The 16,052-nt window shown below is 32.7% G+C and overlaps 1 protein-coding gene across 2 annotated transcripts in view; it reads right to left on the reverse strand.

Annotated features, from left to right (window-relative positions):
- Positions 1-8,945, reverse strand: part of LOC130894633 (neuroendocrine protein 7B2) — a 31,478-nt gene extending 22,533 nt beyond the window's left edge. For both annotated transcript variants that reach the window (XM_057801555.1, XM_057801554.1), the window contains exons 1-4: positions 8,877-8,945; positions 3,830-3,910; positions 1,598-1,849; positions 182-314 (exon numbers count right to left, since the gene is read on the reverse strand). In XM_057801555.1, coding sequence (XP_057657538.1) covers positions 182-314; positions 1,598-1,849; positions 3,830-3,892 — 448 coding nt within the window. In that variant the 5' untranslated portion in view covers positions 3,893-3,910; positions 8,877-8,945. The remainder of the gene's footprint in view (positions 1-181; positions 315-1,597; positions 1,850-3,829; positions 3,911-8,876) is intronic.
- Positions 8,946-16,052: the final 7,107 nt, after the last annotated feature.

Below are 16,052 nucleotides of genomic sequence, written 5' to 3' on the forward strand. Positions count from 1 at the left end.
TTTATATCAGATGTAGACCCACCTTAAGGTATAAGTCCATTGTAGTTGTGAATGTATGTAAATGTTCCGAAAAAGATGGCGAAACAGTACTTCTAGCATGCTCTGAACTACTACTCTTAGTGATGCAATAAACATTTACCAAAAATCATCATTACATAAAATTCTTTTAGATATATCTTACCAGTATATCCAACGGGACACGGATTGGGGGGACTGCAATAAGCTGGTAAAGTTGTTTCACTTTTCAGTCTATCTTTGGTTTTCATTCCTCCATGTTGAAGTCCCTGAACTTCGTCTCTATCTCCGTTGGGAAACTGAAAATAATTTGAGACGATTACCCGATTTTAAAAATATCTAAATATATATAAATAACCTTCAAAAGGTTATTTATAATCGATAATAATTGCTTTGGGAAATGACTGTATAAATAATGGAATGAATGAATAAATTGTCATTATAAAGAGGTCGAATAAGTCAGAAGCAATAAAGTTGCAATGGGAGAAAAAAAGACAGCGTCAAAATAAATTTTTTTAAAAGAAATTAGAAGAGGGATTCGAAAAAATGATCAAATTGATGCATAACTTGATCAATGAATTTACAGCAACGGAGACGCAGGTCCGACGAAGCATGTTAAGCTCTACGTGAAGAGTTTCAAATTGAGAAGGCACCACAGGAAGAAATCACAGGTTCTCAGTTGACATGACCGAGCGGACCCCTCAACGAATCCTCGTCAGCCCATTCATTCCCCAAAATGAACATTGAGGTACTCCCGCACATATAACGCGTTGCGCAGCGACTACGTTAATCTTCAAGCATTTCCATATAACTTTGGCCCGTCACGTGACCTAAAAAGTACGGACCTACGAGACCTACGAGACCTACGAGGTCATACAGCCTCGTTTAAGCTCTGCCACCCAATACATAGTTTACTGTTGATAACGAAGTAGCAGTCTCAACCAGACAATAATCTAGTTCGGCTTATATATTTGTATGGCCTAATGTCTTTCAAAATAAAAGTATTGTATCACATAATGATAATCAATTCCAAACTTGAAACATATGTACTTTTCTATGTTTACAAATTCACTGAAAACGTTCACTATTGAAGGCTACCAAACAAATATTAAACACGTGGCGTCTTCAAACTTGAAACATATATAGATTGATTACTTTCTAATTCAGTGGTATTTTTCAAGCATCTACCTCTATTTCTAGGTCAGGCCAGGTACTTCTGGGACAATCCTCGTATTTATTGAATAATAGTACTTAATTATTAGGAGATTGTCTTTTATTTAAAATTTTGAAAGTAAGTCTTAACAATGTCAAGGAACTGAGAGAACTAACTACTTACAATAATTTCACTATGGTTTTCCTCAACATTTTTGGAATTGAAATATGAAAAGAGTAATATCTTAAAAGAGATATTTGAACTCAATATTTCTACTTATGGTAGGAACTACAAGGACAGGTAAAATAGTTCTGAATCAAATTGGAGAAGGGTGTCGATAAGGGTTTGAAATATTTCTATAACGAGATTGAGAGACATGAACGCCGAAAAGAATACAAGTAACAGAAATAATTACAATATCAGACCAACCTGTTTACTCCACAAAGTACTATGCTTCAAATATTCCTGATCTCTAATACTCGGATGAATATCCATTTCTCTGATGCTATCATAATCCAATGGAAACATAGGCTCTTCTTCCAATCCTCGAGTAAGAGATCGACCATCCAACGGCATTCCTTCAGTAAAATCCAAATAAGAGATACCATCCCCTTCAGCAATCTGTTTACCGTTTATGCGATTTACCAGATCTCGCAAAAACAATCCGGACAAGATGTTTCCCTGTAAGGTATATATATAAACTAAAACATTACACAATTTATCAAAATATATCGCTAACTATGGTAAACTGATTTTAAAACGACTTTGAATTTTTTATGGAATGCACAAACGTGAGAAAGAAAATTATTTGGAGAATACTTCCAGGCCACCAGATTTATCTCCTGGTTTTATAAAGTAAAATAATTATCGACTTGGTTTTAAAATAGCTGCTTTAGGTGAAACAAAGATAAAAATTCTAATTTTTGAAGAAATTACACGTGAAAATGCAGAGCTGTAAGATTTTGTATAATATTATTATTCGTTTTTTGTTTTTCAAAATATAGATTTATCTATAAAACATGAGCAGATTCTTAAGTTTCAAAAACATCATAAGCACAACACGAGAAATGAAAACTGGGCAATATATTTACTCAAATAATTGATTTGTGAAAATATGAGCTGCATCTGTACTTAAGATGTAAAAAAATTAGAATATTATGAGAACATATACTTTTTACACGAAGAACCCTACAGGATTTCCTATCTCATCAACATATTACATTATAATGTGTATGATAAGTGATTAAAAAATAGCTTAATTAGCAAATATTACTATAAATCTTGTCAATGTTGCAAATTGTTCAAAGGATGACTGACAGAACATACCAATAAGAACGTCAACTTGCATGTAAATTTCGACAACACAAATTTACTTCTTACACTTACTAATCGTGGCGCTAGTGAATAAAAGTCAGTACTGTCAATTGTCAATTGTCAATATGTCATTCATCCTGAATAATTTCTCAATTCCCGACACATTTTTTTTTTAATTTCCCAAAACGCTTTCCTGACGTTTGTTCTATGGGAATAATGTTGTAAAATTCAATGCTCAACTTGGGTGAAAATCATTTTCTGTGATTGTTCAAATTTTAATAGAAAACATTTGAAGTATGAAGCATTGCCTTCATTGTCTACTTCCATTTAGGAAAATCACAGTTATGCCAAAGTTCATGACTTGATAGCAAAACATTCATATGCTGTAAATACAGGTATGGTAGACACCGATATGATCATCAAAGAGCATCAAGTTAATAGTGTGAGTGTTCATTCCTTAACATCTGGCAATTTACATATAGAAGAGTCATTGGAGTTTTCAAGTAAATGTCCGGATCACATTTTTACAGAGGAAATTAGTAGTTTTGGACAAACAAAAATCAGTTTTTTGACTGTAGCTGTAACTAATAAGAACAATTGAACATCTAGGGAAATGGTAACGTATCAAGTTCATCGAAATACAATAGCCAAAATATCAAAATTGAAAAACAGTTTGAAGAATAACAAAGAGCAGTTAAATACATTGAAGAAGATGTTTTAAATTGGAACGTTTCGAGAGTATAGAAGAAAGTTTAAGTCATATAATGAAAGATTGAAATCATTAACTCACAGTTAAGAAAGATTCATAAAGTTACATCAAAACGATGGACTCTATAAGATGAAACTTTTGCTTTTTCTATGTACACAAGAAGTCCTAGGTTGTATAGGTATTTAATAAATTATTTTCAGTTGCCTTCAGTTTTAACACTTCAAAATAACAAATGTTTAAATAACGAAGTAATCTTCTTCGAAGATCAAAGGTAAACTAAAACTTAACGAACTTTGTCATTTATATTGATTTTAAGATGCCCATGTCCATATTTTCGTGGAAAATCTTTTATAAACGGAAAATTTGTTTTGTTTTTCACTAGAAATGAAATATTTGAGATTTTTAAGAAAATTTTTTCAATATATATTAACTAATAACGAAATAGGTGACTTGAAATTGACAACAAGAGTTTGTTTGTTATCTATATGTCCCACTAGTCGATCATTCATACAGGATGTTTAAAAATTAGCCTTCAACAAGCAGTCGAATTAGCTGTTGTTCCAGAATACAAAATATCAAATTCATAATTATTCCATCTTCAATAAATGATTAATTTGTTTATATAGGAATTGACTCACTTTGCCTTGGGGTATATAGCAAGTAGCAGCTGTGACACAACATAGTAGAAAAACGAGCTTCATTCTGGATCAAATTTCGACCTGTAAAAGTAATAAACATATTATTAACAATATTTCATGTTTCAATTATAAGATTATGTATCAAGCGTAATGTGAATAATTGTATATCTGAAATCATCACTTTTTTAATAGTGCTAATTTGTAACAACCTCTTGAAAATGAGGACAATCTAAGAACTGAAATCTGTAATCATCTATGAAGCAGTATTTGGACGGTAAGCGCACTCCAGTGCTCGAACACCCGCCGTACTCACCAGATTTGGCACCATGTGACCTTTTTTTGTTTCCGAAGATAAAATATACTTTGAAATGGACTCGATTTGGGTCGATGGAAGCGGTAAAGCAAAAAACACCAGAACAAGATTTCCAGCACTGCTTCAATCAATGGAAAAAACGTATAGAAAGGTGTGCGGCTAATGAAGGGGAGTATATTGAAGGGGAGCATTCGAATATAGAATAGTTTTTATATTATATTATTCACTTGCTTTGACTATTTGTGGTAAAGAAACACAAATGGAGGATGAGATAAATTAAGGAGTTCATTGATTTTTTAGAAACATTCTAAAAAATTATCTCAAAATTTAAATTTTTGGTTTATACAAGATTATGAAGTTTGTGACTACTTTGGGAATAAATAGAATCATTTTCTTGAGAAAAACTTCTTGTGTCTCACTATGTATAGCGTCACCCTCGTAGTATAACCGTCGATATACAATATTAAAACTTATCCAAATTCATCACCATATAAAATCAATAATACAAAAAAGTAGAACTTCATCGAGGTTTTGATGCCAATTCGTCGTCGTGGGTGTAAGATTAATGGAAACACCAACCTTCACGTTAAACCTATTTATTTGATCGTCATATCTACCCACGGATTACTGAACAAAATAAGCGTTGCATAATTATTGGGATTATATAAAATTAAAATGTCAATTATTTCGATCACAAAAGATGATAAATTTACCATTTTCGATGTAAAATAATCGATGGATATGCAAAATTCTTGTTGGCGAGTTGTTGATGAGTGATGAGGATTTTATTATTTAAATGTAACCATCAGCTATAATAAAAGTAATGCCTAATAATCTTTAGTTTTGTTTGTTTCGCGTGAAAGATTAAATACTATAACGAGCACGGTTGTCTGAGTTTGAGAGTTCAGAAGTTAAACTGTCAAGATTAGAATTCATTCTTGGCGAAATCACTTTCAACAATCTGCCGTCAATAGGGAATGTTTGAAAGAATTCGTGGAGGAAGTCGAAATACATTAGGCCTAGCTCTTGAGAAGATTTTAAAATTTTATCCTACACTTATTTCGGATTTTCTATCTTTGGAAGGTGTTTGTCCAAATGCGTTGAAACAACTGCTGGGCTTAGAAGATACATTTGATCACTCTAAACCACTGTATATTCTCTTTTTCTTGCTAATATATGGAAAGAGCGAATAGATTTCTTAAGAAAACTGAAACCATAGCTACAAAATTCTTTGCAACTATGAAACGTTTAAAAGAAGAAATTGCTAGTAATTGCTAGGCAAAAAAACAATCTTTTTGATCCTATCTGAGGATGGTCAAGAATGAAACAGATATAGACGTTTTTTAAAGTGTTTCCAAATTTGTTATGACATTTGTCAGTATTAAGATAAGTATTTGGATTTCAACGACAATAACCGTTTAAAGAAAATATCTTGTCTATCCATGACAGAGGATATTTCTTTTGAAGGTCTTTTAGAAGCTGCCACTACACTAAGCAATGACAAAAACATCTCCGTAGATCATCTATTCTATAACCGTTCTAAAGTGAAACCAGTTTTTTCTGGTAGCAAGCGTTCAACTATGACAGTTGAGGTCAGATTCTCGCTATGCTTAGCAGTACATCTGACATAATATTGGAATTAACCATAAAAAGCTGCTGTCTACAAAGTGAAAAGTTATGGATTGGCAATCAATGTATAAAACCACTTCTATATTACTCATGTTTTTTTAAAAATACAGAAGTACAAGCCGTCCTCAATATTTGTTTCTTACGGATTCTTAAAATATTGTGTTCCTAAAATTCCATTTCGACCATCGGCCAAAGGAAAAGCAAGACTTTTGCACCAGAGGAGCTGATTAAATTTCAGAAATAAGCTCCAGATTCCTCCTGAACAAAGTTAGTTATTAAAAACGAGATTTTGAAATATTTCGTTACTGTTTTACGCAAGTTACTTCAATCACGAGTTACATTTTATGAATATAAAAGATTCGGGTATAGATGATTACAACAAAACCCTAGTCAATATACCTGTCACCAAAACAAAGACATCTATACCGTTTACTGTGTCAGATGGATTTCACGATATTTGCTACTGTGAGTACCTTGTGCCACATCAAACTCTTATTTTTGCAATTATTGGTAAAAAGTTGGCAGCTATGGGCAGACAAATAGGTACAGTTTTTAAACTTGAAGATTATAGTATTTACTTTTGGTCAATAATTGGCAACAAACTGTGGTGAAAAAACTAAGGGGGTGAAAATAAAGCGTTGTTGCCGTGGGTTACATCGACGACAACATGAATAACAAGCTAGAATAAGGTAGAAAAATCGTGGAAATAATTAACAAGAATAATTGTATTATACAAAGTATTTTTAAGAAGATGCGGAGTCCAACGGATTTCACCAAAAGAGCTGATCGATATGTGGGACTCCCGTAGCCTTTTGTCTCTACGTGAGTAGCAATCATCTTGTGCAGCATTACCTTCACGATATTATAGGTTAGGCTGTCAATAGTCTTCTATAGTACCCTCTCTCAAATCCTTCCAGTGATTAAACATGTTCGGCATCATCTGGCTCGTGTTGACACCACAATACGTACACTCAGGTGTCTGCACTCTTTTTATTTTGTGAAGATACCGTAGAAAGTATCGTCTTTATCTATCGTCTCGGCCATTCACCTGATTTTTTTTTGTCCACTGTTGGTTGCTACGTCTATATCCTCTTACAGCTTGTGCAGAGACAGTCCGGTAGGAACTGAAGATTCTCGGCACATCGTCGCCATCAGCAGCCTTGGTTTTTCCGGTCATGGCCTGTTAATGTTCACTATTAAAAGTTTCAAAGATGCTGACCTCTCGGCCTATCATACGAAGTCTATCTATTATCCACCACTTATAATTATTATGTTGACAAAAATTAAGGATAGAAGGTTTTTTTCCTGGCAGTTGTAGATAAAATATAGTATTCTATTCGCGAGTGATGGCTATTACGCGCTAATTGAATATTATACTATTATTTAGGAACAAATAATACAGTCATAATACAATAAAAAAACTATAGATAAGAAATGAAGAAAAGAGTATGAAGTGTTTCCACGGAAATAGGTTAGCTCATTGGATTTTTTCCCAGGAGTAACGTTGCTTTGAAGCGAAAAGTTTTTCTTCAGATTCTGCAGACGGTAACTTGGTTTTTGTGTATCCAGTATGCATATTACAAATAATTATAAAAAAGGGAGGTATCATCTATTGAATATTAGGATGAATAATATCATTATAGTATAGTATTTTCAAAAAAATATTTGGGGTTTGCTCAGTAAAAAATTTTCGTAACACCATCCGTATACATACTTTTTACGATTTTGCTGCAACTACGAGCAACACTGTATTGAAATTTAAAACAAATTTGTTTTAGAAGCTGATAAATCCAATGAATTTGTTTTTATGTCTGACTCTTATAGAGGGCGCTAGTTACACGGTTCGTACCAAGTAGTATCCAACTTTTTCAATATTAGAATAAACAAAATTTCAAGTGAACTAAAACATCATTTAATTATACACCAAAACGGTACTCTTGATAAAACTCGATACTGTGTACCGTTTTCGGAATATTTTGATTTATATAAGATAAAACTTTAAAAAAGTCTAATTACTTAAGATAGAATTCATTTAGAGTAGATGTTCAAAATGAATACAAAAGACTTTTTTTCTAAAGAATCCTTTATTCTTCTAAACAGTCACCTATGAGATCATTGAAGTGACATTGAATTCTATCTTTCAATTTTTGAGGTGAATTTATCTCTGTAAAATAAACTTTTAGTTTAAGGTATGACTAAACTGTGTGATCCAAGAGATTAAAATCGCATGACCGAGGAGGCCAATGAATCAGAGCTTTTGCACCTCTACCAATCCATCATTTCGGAATATGGTTATACAACCAATTACGACACTTTCAGGTGATTGCTTGAAAAATCCAGGTACATATCACTATTTAAATATCCAAGTATAATGTGATAAACTATTTTTTTGTTACCTAAAGTTGCTGCCCAAACATTAACTCTAAATGGGTGTTATTGATGTGATACCCTTTTGACACCAGTAGTGTGCATTATTGGTGTTAAACATACAAAATCGTACAAAATGTGTATAATTTCTTTCTTCATCGCTATTTATGTTGAATATTATGTTTTTTACTGAGAAACCCCAAATATTTCTCAGCTGTCTATCTATCCTAGAGACGGGATCACCTGTATATAAATATAATTATACTTATTCTGATAAACTAACTCATCAAAGCTCAAGTTTTCATTTTAAGCCTAAATTCTTGTAGGTTTTGGAAAAACGGAATTTTGGAAAACTATGTATTGTGAATCTATCTTCAAGGTGATAACCGCGTGTAAGTTTTGCGATTGCATATTTTGAGTGATAAAATACGGTCAGTATGCTTAAAATTATTACTACACATCAAAAAATATCACGTGAAAAACTAATATTTACAAAACATAGACTCAGATTAGTGAAATTTTGAAATTAAATAACTTTAGAACCACCTGTTAAGACTCTATTTCAAAGAGTAGAATTCTAAATAACGAAACATGTGCAAACTATATCATAACAGTATCTAATTTTCAAAATTATAAATACTAGAGAATTCTAATCAATGCTCACAAACTAAAAAAATGCTTTAACACAGAATAATTCAGTCTTAATATTATATTCCAAAATGGAAAGTGAGTACTTACCCCAAGGGTCGAGCACTAATGCAGACACGGGTAATTTCTTATTGTAGCTCCCTGGAATCAATGGGAAATGCGCATTCGGCGTTGCGTTGCCAGCTCCGTATTTTATCCCAGTGTATCGTATGCTTCGTATTTTTTAAATAGAGTGATATCAGAATTATTCTAATTACGGGATTATTGTTGGGTGATTACGCGATAAAAGTTCTGTGATTATTTTATTAACAACATCACAAGCAATATAAAATTTGAATGAATATATCTATTGTCTTTAGCAAGCTGTTCTGTAAAGCTTCTTTTGGCGTTGGTCTATTTTCGAATCTTTTAAGCTCTTCAATAAGATCTCGAAGTCAATCGACTGTTTGATTGAAAAACTTTTTTCACGTTATCATATGTTTGTGAGGTTGTACCATTTGTTCCTATTTCTTATTTAACTTTTAGAACCATTACATCACTTGCTAATATTTCTGATTATTCTTTCTCACATTATTACCAACAATTCTCGAGTTTTTTGGGAAATTTTCTCAATACTGTTCAAGATCCTAGAGACGAATACCCTGTTCACATTACCACTATACCAACATTCAAAATTACACTGCCTAGTGTTCGTTTCGATAACCAAGTTATCGTCTTCAGAGACTGTTGATGTAGTGGTAGTATAAGTAGTGTGCTTAGTATGAATATCACGAATAGTTCCAAAACTTCCTACTTAGCTATAGTTCTTCCAATATCAATAGCATATTATAAAAACTTATATAAAAGCCCTTGTCGACAATTTTGTTTGAACCACCATAGGCGTAGATAACTCATTTTATAAATTATTTATTATTCATTAACATTATTTTCCATTTTTTAATTTGGTATGAGTGCCGTGCGTATTTATGAAATATTGATTGATCCTCGCATAACTGTCTTCTGTAATTTATATTCAAAGGTCTATAATAAATATGATATTAGTCATAAAGCACATTATACCTTATCGAAATATTTCACTATTAATATTATTAATATACTGAATTTATTAGTTTCTTTAAATCTTACACCAGACCGAACGTACGAAATTTTGTAATTTCAATATTCTAACTTACAAATGAGCCAATACAATCCTGATCATCTCGATGCATCACGTCGTGCAGCTTCGGTAGTATCGATTTAATAAAAAGCGACCAATTCAAGTCAAGCGGCAAGAATGAAATCGTTCCATTTCCGAAAAACCATGTGGAAAATATTTGAATTCTGCATGTTCACAATTCAGAGACATCTATGGGTTGCCTGAGTATTGTGCGATAATAGAAAGATCAAATATGATAGCATATATACACATATAAAAACAAGACAATATTCTTAAAAGTGACATTTCAGACATTTTCTTTCAATAAGTCAGTTAAATAAGTTAAATTCGCTTTTTAAATAGTTAGAAAATTTATTGACGACGAGTATTATCAAACAGAATCAACCCTGGGACATATCTCAGGATTTCAGATCGAAAAAGTTAAGCAAAAAAAACTACACCTCAATAAGTGGGACCAAAATATCTAATCATACAAGAAATGAACAAAGATGTGTTCGGTTCAATCCAAAGAGAAACTGTCGCAAACAGGAGATCATCATTCTTACCAAAAGCCAAGCAGTCATTAGAGCTATAAGTTCCAATATCATAAAATCCAAACTCCTCTGGGATTGCCTAGAAACATTAAACGAGATGGACAAGAAAAATAAAATTACCCTACAGCTGACAAGCTCGTTAAACCGGGGGCAGACAAGCCCTTCATGGGACCTGGACTCTTCTGTGGTATCAGCTACAGAGCAATGAAAACAGCACTGGAGAAGAAGGTAGATAAAAGCAAAATCAATTATTGGGACAACCTACATGGCCTAAGACAGGCAAAGACTCTTCTGGGATCTATAACCAGAATACATCTGCAGAATGTATCAACTTAAGAACAATCTACGAATGCTAGCAGGAGTTCTACCTGAAAACTCTAGGCCCTGCAGATAATGCGGCGTGCAGGTTTTGTTGCACAGAAGACGAAACCTCTATCCACATTCTCTCGAAGTGTGAAGCACTAAGGAACTCCAGAGCACTACACCTGGGAACATATAAAATAGAAGACGAAGATCTCTCGCAATTGAAGCCATTCCACATCTAAACTAGATTAGACTAGAAAGAAAGGAGTGGTATCAATCGATCAGCTGTAAATAGTGGGTCCTCCAGTAACGCAGCAAGAAAGGCGGACACAATAGATTCTTTGAGTCACAGTGTATACGAGACCCCAAATCCATACATACATTATCAAACTGAATAATTCTCGTTTTAGTATGAACAGAATTACTATTCATGGAATTATTCTTTGATACATACTGAAATATCAGATAAGTAATTCTGTGGTCGCCGCTTAAAAGTCGATTTCACATATTTGTGGAGATTGGGGCTGGAAAATTTGAGAACACATTAATAATTGATAATTGGTATTTAACATAATTAACATTTTTTTAATTTAAAAGGCAAGCACAAGAGGGTAAACTCTTTTGCACTCGAGTAGTTCGAGTGGTATCTGCCGCGTGAAGATACCTGCGGATATTGATCTTGAATTTCTGTAGGTTGTAGAGTTCGAGAAAGACGTACCTGGAAGCTGATTCGACAGGCTTGCACTTCCCAAAAAAATATGAGTCCTGATAAATTGAAGTTCTGGGCATATGCAGGCGAACTTGGTGTTCGTGAGCCACGTGGGCCCGTCGAGTACGACTTGCATAAACTGCTTTAGGTGGGATTATACTCAGAAGAGCATCTGCCTTGGTAGTATCTATCTTGACTCTGGATTACCTAATCGAACCTCTTCTGAATGGAGTGGAACAAAGTATGCTTGAAAGCCGGGTTCCAAATGTGTGAGCAATATTCCAAAGATGGATGAATCTAGGCCTTTGAGAGGATTAGAAGCTGTTGCTTTTTGGTCTTAAAGAGGGATCCAAGTTTTTGTGAAGCTACCTTGTGACTACGTCAGGACATATTGCTTCCAATCTCAACATCCAACATAACTTGTTTCTTTTTTATCCAACAATGTATGTAAGAGAGAAGCGACAGAAAGGGTATATGTGTTTTAATGTGACTTTTATTTATTTTATTTCGTTTGTAAAAAGCAGTTACAGTCATGTTTTAAAAAAATATATGTTGAAACTGTTATGTGTCCTTACTTAAAGAAAACCAGTTTAAACAATAAAAATATATGAGGTATGATAATAAAAAACTATGCAAAATTCAAATTATTTTTGGGGTGCAAGATATCTGTCCGCATACGGGTCTGTGTCTTTCTGAATACTTTTGTCTGTTAATAAATTTTGGTGTAGTAATCCTGGACTCTCTGTAAAGTAAATCTCCAATTTCTAGTAAATTTTCTTATTGTGTGCTTATGTGACTTTGAGCTTTATATAAAATTTTACATGTTACTTTCATTTCGATTTTTCTTAAAACATTACTCCTTTAAATTCCTCTTTATCAGTCTATCACTATTTTTAAATTTAACCGCCGGATGTTTCGAGTACCTTAGCCAACGAATGTTCCTGAGTTTAAAGTTAAAATCTGTCTTGATCCATAACTTAACTTTAAACTTATTTTTTTGCTCGCTGATCTAATATAATTAAGTGATGGAAAAATAGTTTTATTTTATAACTTAGTGAGTGATTTACTTTTTTACAAAAAAAATGTTCTTCATTTTTACTGAATTCCTGTAATAAGGATTTGTTATTTAATCTGCTTCGACTGAGATAATTGCTAAACGAAATAGTCAGTCCTGTTTCATTTTGTTTCTTAAGTAATTTTTAATCAATTTTAACTTACAATTTGTATACAAAAGCTTGTAACAACTGAAAAACAATTTCAATACACAGAAGAAAACCACAATGAGTAATAAGAATTATAGGTAATAGTAATAGGTAATAATTATAAATCCATAACAAAATTAAACTAGTATAAAGCATGCCCGGAAATAAATATTATTAGAATTAGAGTCTTTTACAGAGTAGAAGGCACTTTCCAGTAAAAATGCCTTCAAATTATTGCGAAATGCGGGAAAGGATGATATCGATTTGATTTCAATTGGCAAGTGATTGTGCATTTTTTGTATTATAAAATATTGAGCCCTTGACTAATTCTGAATGTGGGGTAGGTAGGTAGAGGTCGTGCTTCGTGTTTCTAAGGGGATAGCCTTGTAACGATCTTTCTGAAATTGGAGAAGCGTGCTTACGAATTAGGCAAACGTATTAAAAGATGAATGAGGAAGGAAGAGTCAGAATTTTTAATCTTTCGAAAAAGTCCCTGCAGTGAGTCCTGCTGTTAAGGGATATAATAACTGTTGAGGAAGTGGATAAGCTTAGTTCTTCGGAAACTGATCTCAGCACAATAATAATTCTAATAATCATGTAAACATTAGGATAGATATCAATTTGTAATCTTCGTAAAGTTCGTAAAATTTATGTCTTTGCTTTATCCATTTTGAAGTACTAGTACTTAATAATCACAATTAAAAATCTCCATATTTAGCAAGGATTTAAATTATTTATGTCGTACAAGAATCCAAAATTGTTGAAATATTCAGTGAGTGGAGTAAATCTTGTATTGATGTCTTGTATCACGGCGTCAATCATTATAACAAAAAAAAATCAGTTCTGATTCTACTTTTCGCGGAATCAATAGGATCTACAGTTTCAAAATTAAACATTTTCTTTTTTTTATGAAACCTGTATCTTTTTTAAAGTCATTGGAATCACACAACTCCTATTTTCTATGAATTCGTTGGCTTTTGCAGTACATTCATTAAAGCCTGTTTCCCGAAATTTCTGGATCCAGTTACAAAAATTGTGAAAATTGTCAAACGATTTTAAGATTATATGGATTTTATGCCCTATCTTACATATCTTTTATGTAGGTATGCGTGTAAAGAAACGTTTTGAAAAGCAGTGTTGCCAGTCTATGACGAGGTCCCTTTAAGTGCGAGACCGTGAGCGAGGGCTAGCTCAGTGTAACAAAATCAACGGTTCTCTTTTCTTCCCACACATTACAAGTTAAATAATTTTCTGAGCTAAAATATGAGCAAAGAGTAGTATATTACAAATTCATAATTTCTCACGGAAATCGATGAAATCAATAAAAATTTCACAGACAACAGAAATTCGACAAGGTAACATTGCACAACAACTAATTTTTTATCTCGATCCGCTACTGGATATGAATAAACCCAAATGCTTTATTGTACACTCTAAGAAAAATGATTATAAAGTTATTATGTATTTGAATAAATAACCTCATCTCATTTTTATATTTTTTCAGCTTTTACAACAATATAAAATGATATTTTGAATATAAAGAACAATCCGGCAACTTCGATGAATTGTTTACCTAAGTTAGATGGCATGGTATTTAAAAAGGCCTCGCGAGGCTCCTCTAAGTTCGAGACCGTGGTCGAGGGCCCACTTCGCCCACGCCTAGCTACGCCACTGATTGTAACAAAATCAAAGTTTCTATTTCTTCCGACATCTTACACCTTAAATAATATTTATCCATGATAAAGTATGAACTTAGTGTAGCATTTTTCTTGTCTGCCGAACCGGTTTGTCCCGAATGTCTATCTTTTCTCACTTTTTCTCACTAAGAAATTTATATAGATAAATTGTGAATATTTTGAACATTAAGAATAATCCGGCAACGTCTATTGTTTACCTAATGCTTGATGCCAATTTCTTGAAGTTCGGGTAGTTTATGTTTTAGCTGATTGTTTCTGATAAAGACTTTAATTAATAGATTCATTCTTTGTTTTCTAGAGTTTCCGTTAAAACATTTATCTTTCGTTATGTTGAGCAAATTTTTCTCTTCGTTAAAGCGAAACCCTAGTTGTTTATCTAAGAAATATTTATGCTTCTCTTCAAGTAACTCGGAAATATAATCTTGATTAAATTTTCACTTTTAAGCGTCTACTGTTAATTAAACTTTACCAGTTGTCTGGTACACTAGATTATTTGTTGTTGAATATGCGAAAATAATCCGTAGGTTGTATAAGTTCACTTCATTATCTCATTTATACAGACAATATTAATTTAAAATTACTCAAGCATGCGCAGTATAGATAAAGTGTCTCGAATGAAACAGAAAATTAATATTGTCGGCACCGTAGGGACGCGTTGTAAAATAATAAAAACTAACATTCTTACTTAGTAAAAATTTAATTATTGAAGGCATCTAAATGAAGTTTCTGTTCAACTTTTGCTTAACAAATAAAATGTTGCTTGAGGGAACAAAATAGAATAGAACTGTTAACAAACAGAATTATAGATATTGGAGCAGAGAAAGTCCTCACTGGATGTGTGAGGTTCACACTCAATATCCTAAAAAACATTTGGGCTGGTATCATTAACAACTAAATTATTGACCCTTATTATTTGAGGCGCACAGTTAATGATGAGGTTTATCTACATTTTTTGATTAAATTCCTAATACCTACATTACAAAGACTTCGGAATGTTAATGATCCAAATAAGATAGATCGATCTATTAACTACGAACAAGACAGAGCTTTAGCGCATTTCGCACGTACAGTTAGAAATTATTTAAACGAGGTTTTTCCCAATAGGTGAATTGGAAGACGTGAGAGATCGAACGGCCGGCTAAATCCCCCGATTTGACTCTTCTCGATTACTTCCTATTGGGTTATTTAAAATCTAAAGTATATTTCAATAGACCAAACAATATTGCTGATTTAAAAGCTAGGATAACGGAAGGAATTAACAAAATAACCCCTGATGTCATACACAATATTGTACGATAATTCCTAAATCGCCTCGGTTATTGTCAAGAAGCGAATGGTTGTCATTTTGAACATTCAAGTTAATTGTAAAATAAATTAAAAAATACATTCTAAATATCATGCATCATTATTATCTTCATTTAAGATCGAGACATTAAAATTTTACATCTTAAAAATTAATTTTATTAGTTTTGATGGCATCAAATTTAAAAAAAAAAACCTTATTTGCTGAACAGAGAACTAACATCCCTTTCGTGGCGGTGCTTATAATTCAGAGGGGGTGCTAGAGGGGGATAATATTTTCATACTGTAAATTGTCAATTTAAGAATAAAAATCGACCTGCTTCAGGTTTCATTGACAATTTAGAACTTGAGTGGTAAGTTGTTG

The sequence above is a fragment of the Diorhabda carinulata genome, chromosome 5 (genome assembly GCF_026250575.1).
Source record: "Diorhabda carinulata isolate Delta chromosome 5, icDioCari1.1, whole genome shotgun sequence".
Classification (NCBI taxonomy): Eukaryota; Metazoa; Arthropoda; class Insecta; order Coleoptera; family Chrysomelidae; genus Diorhabda; species Diorhabda carinulata.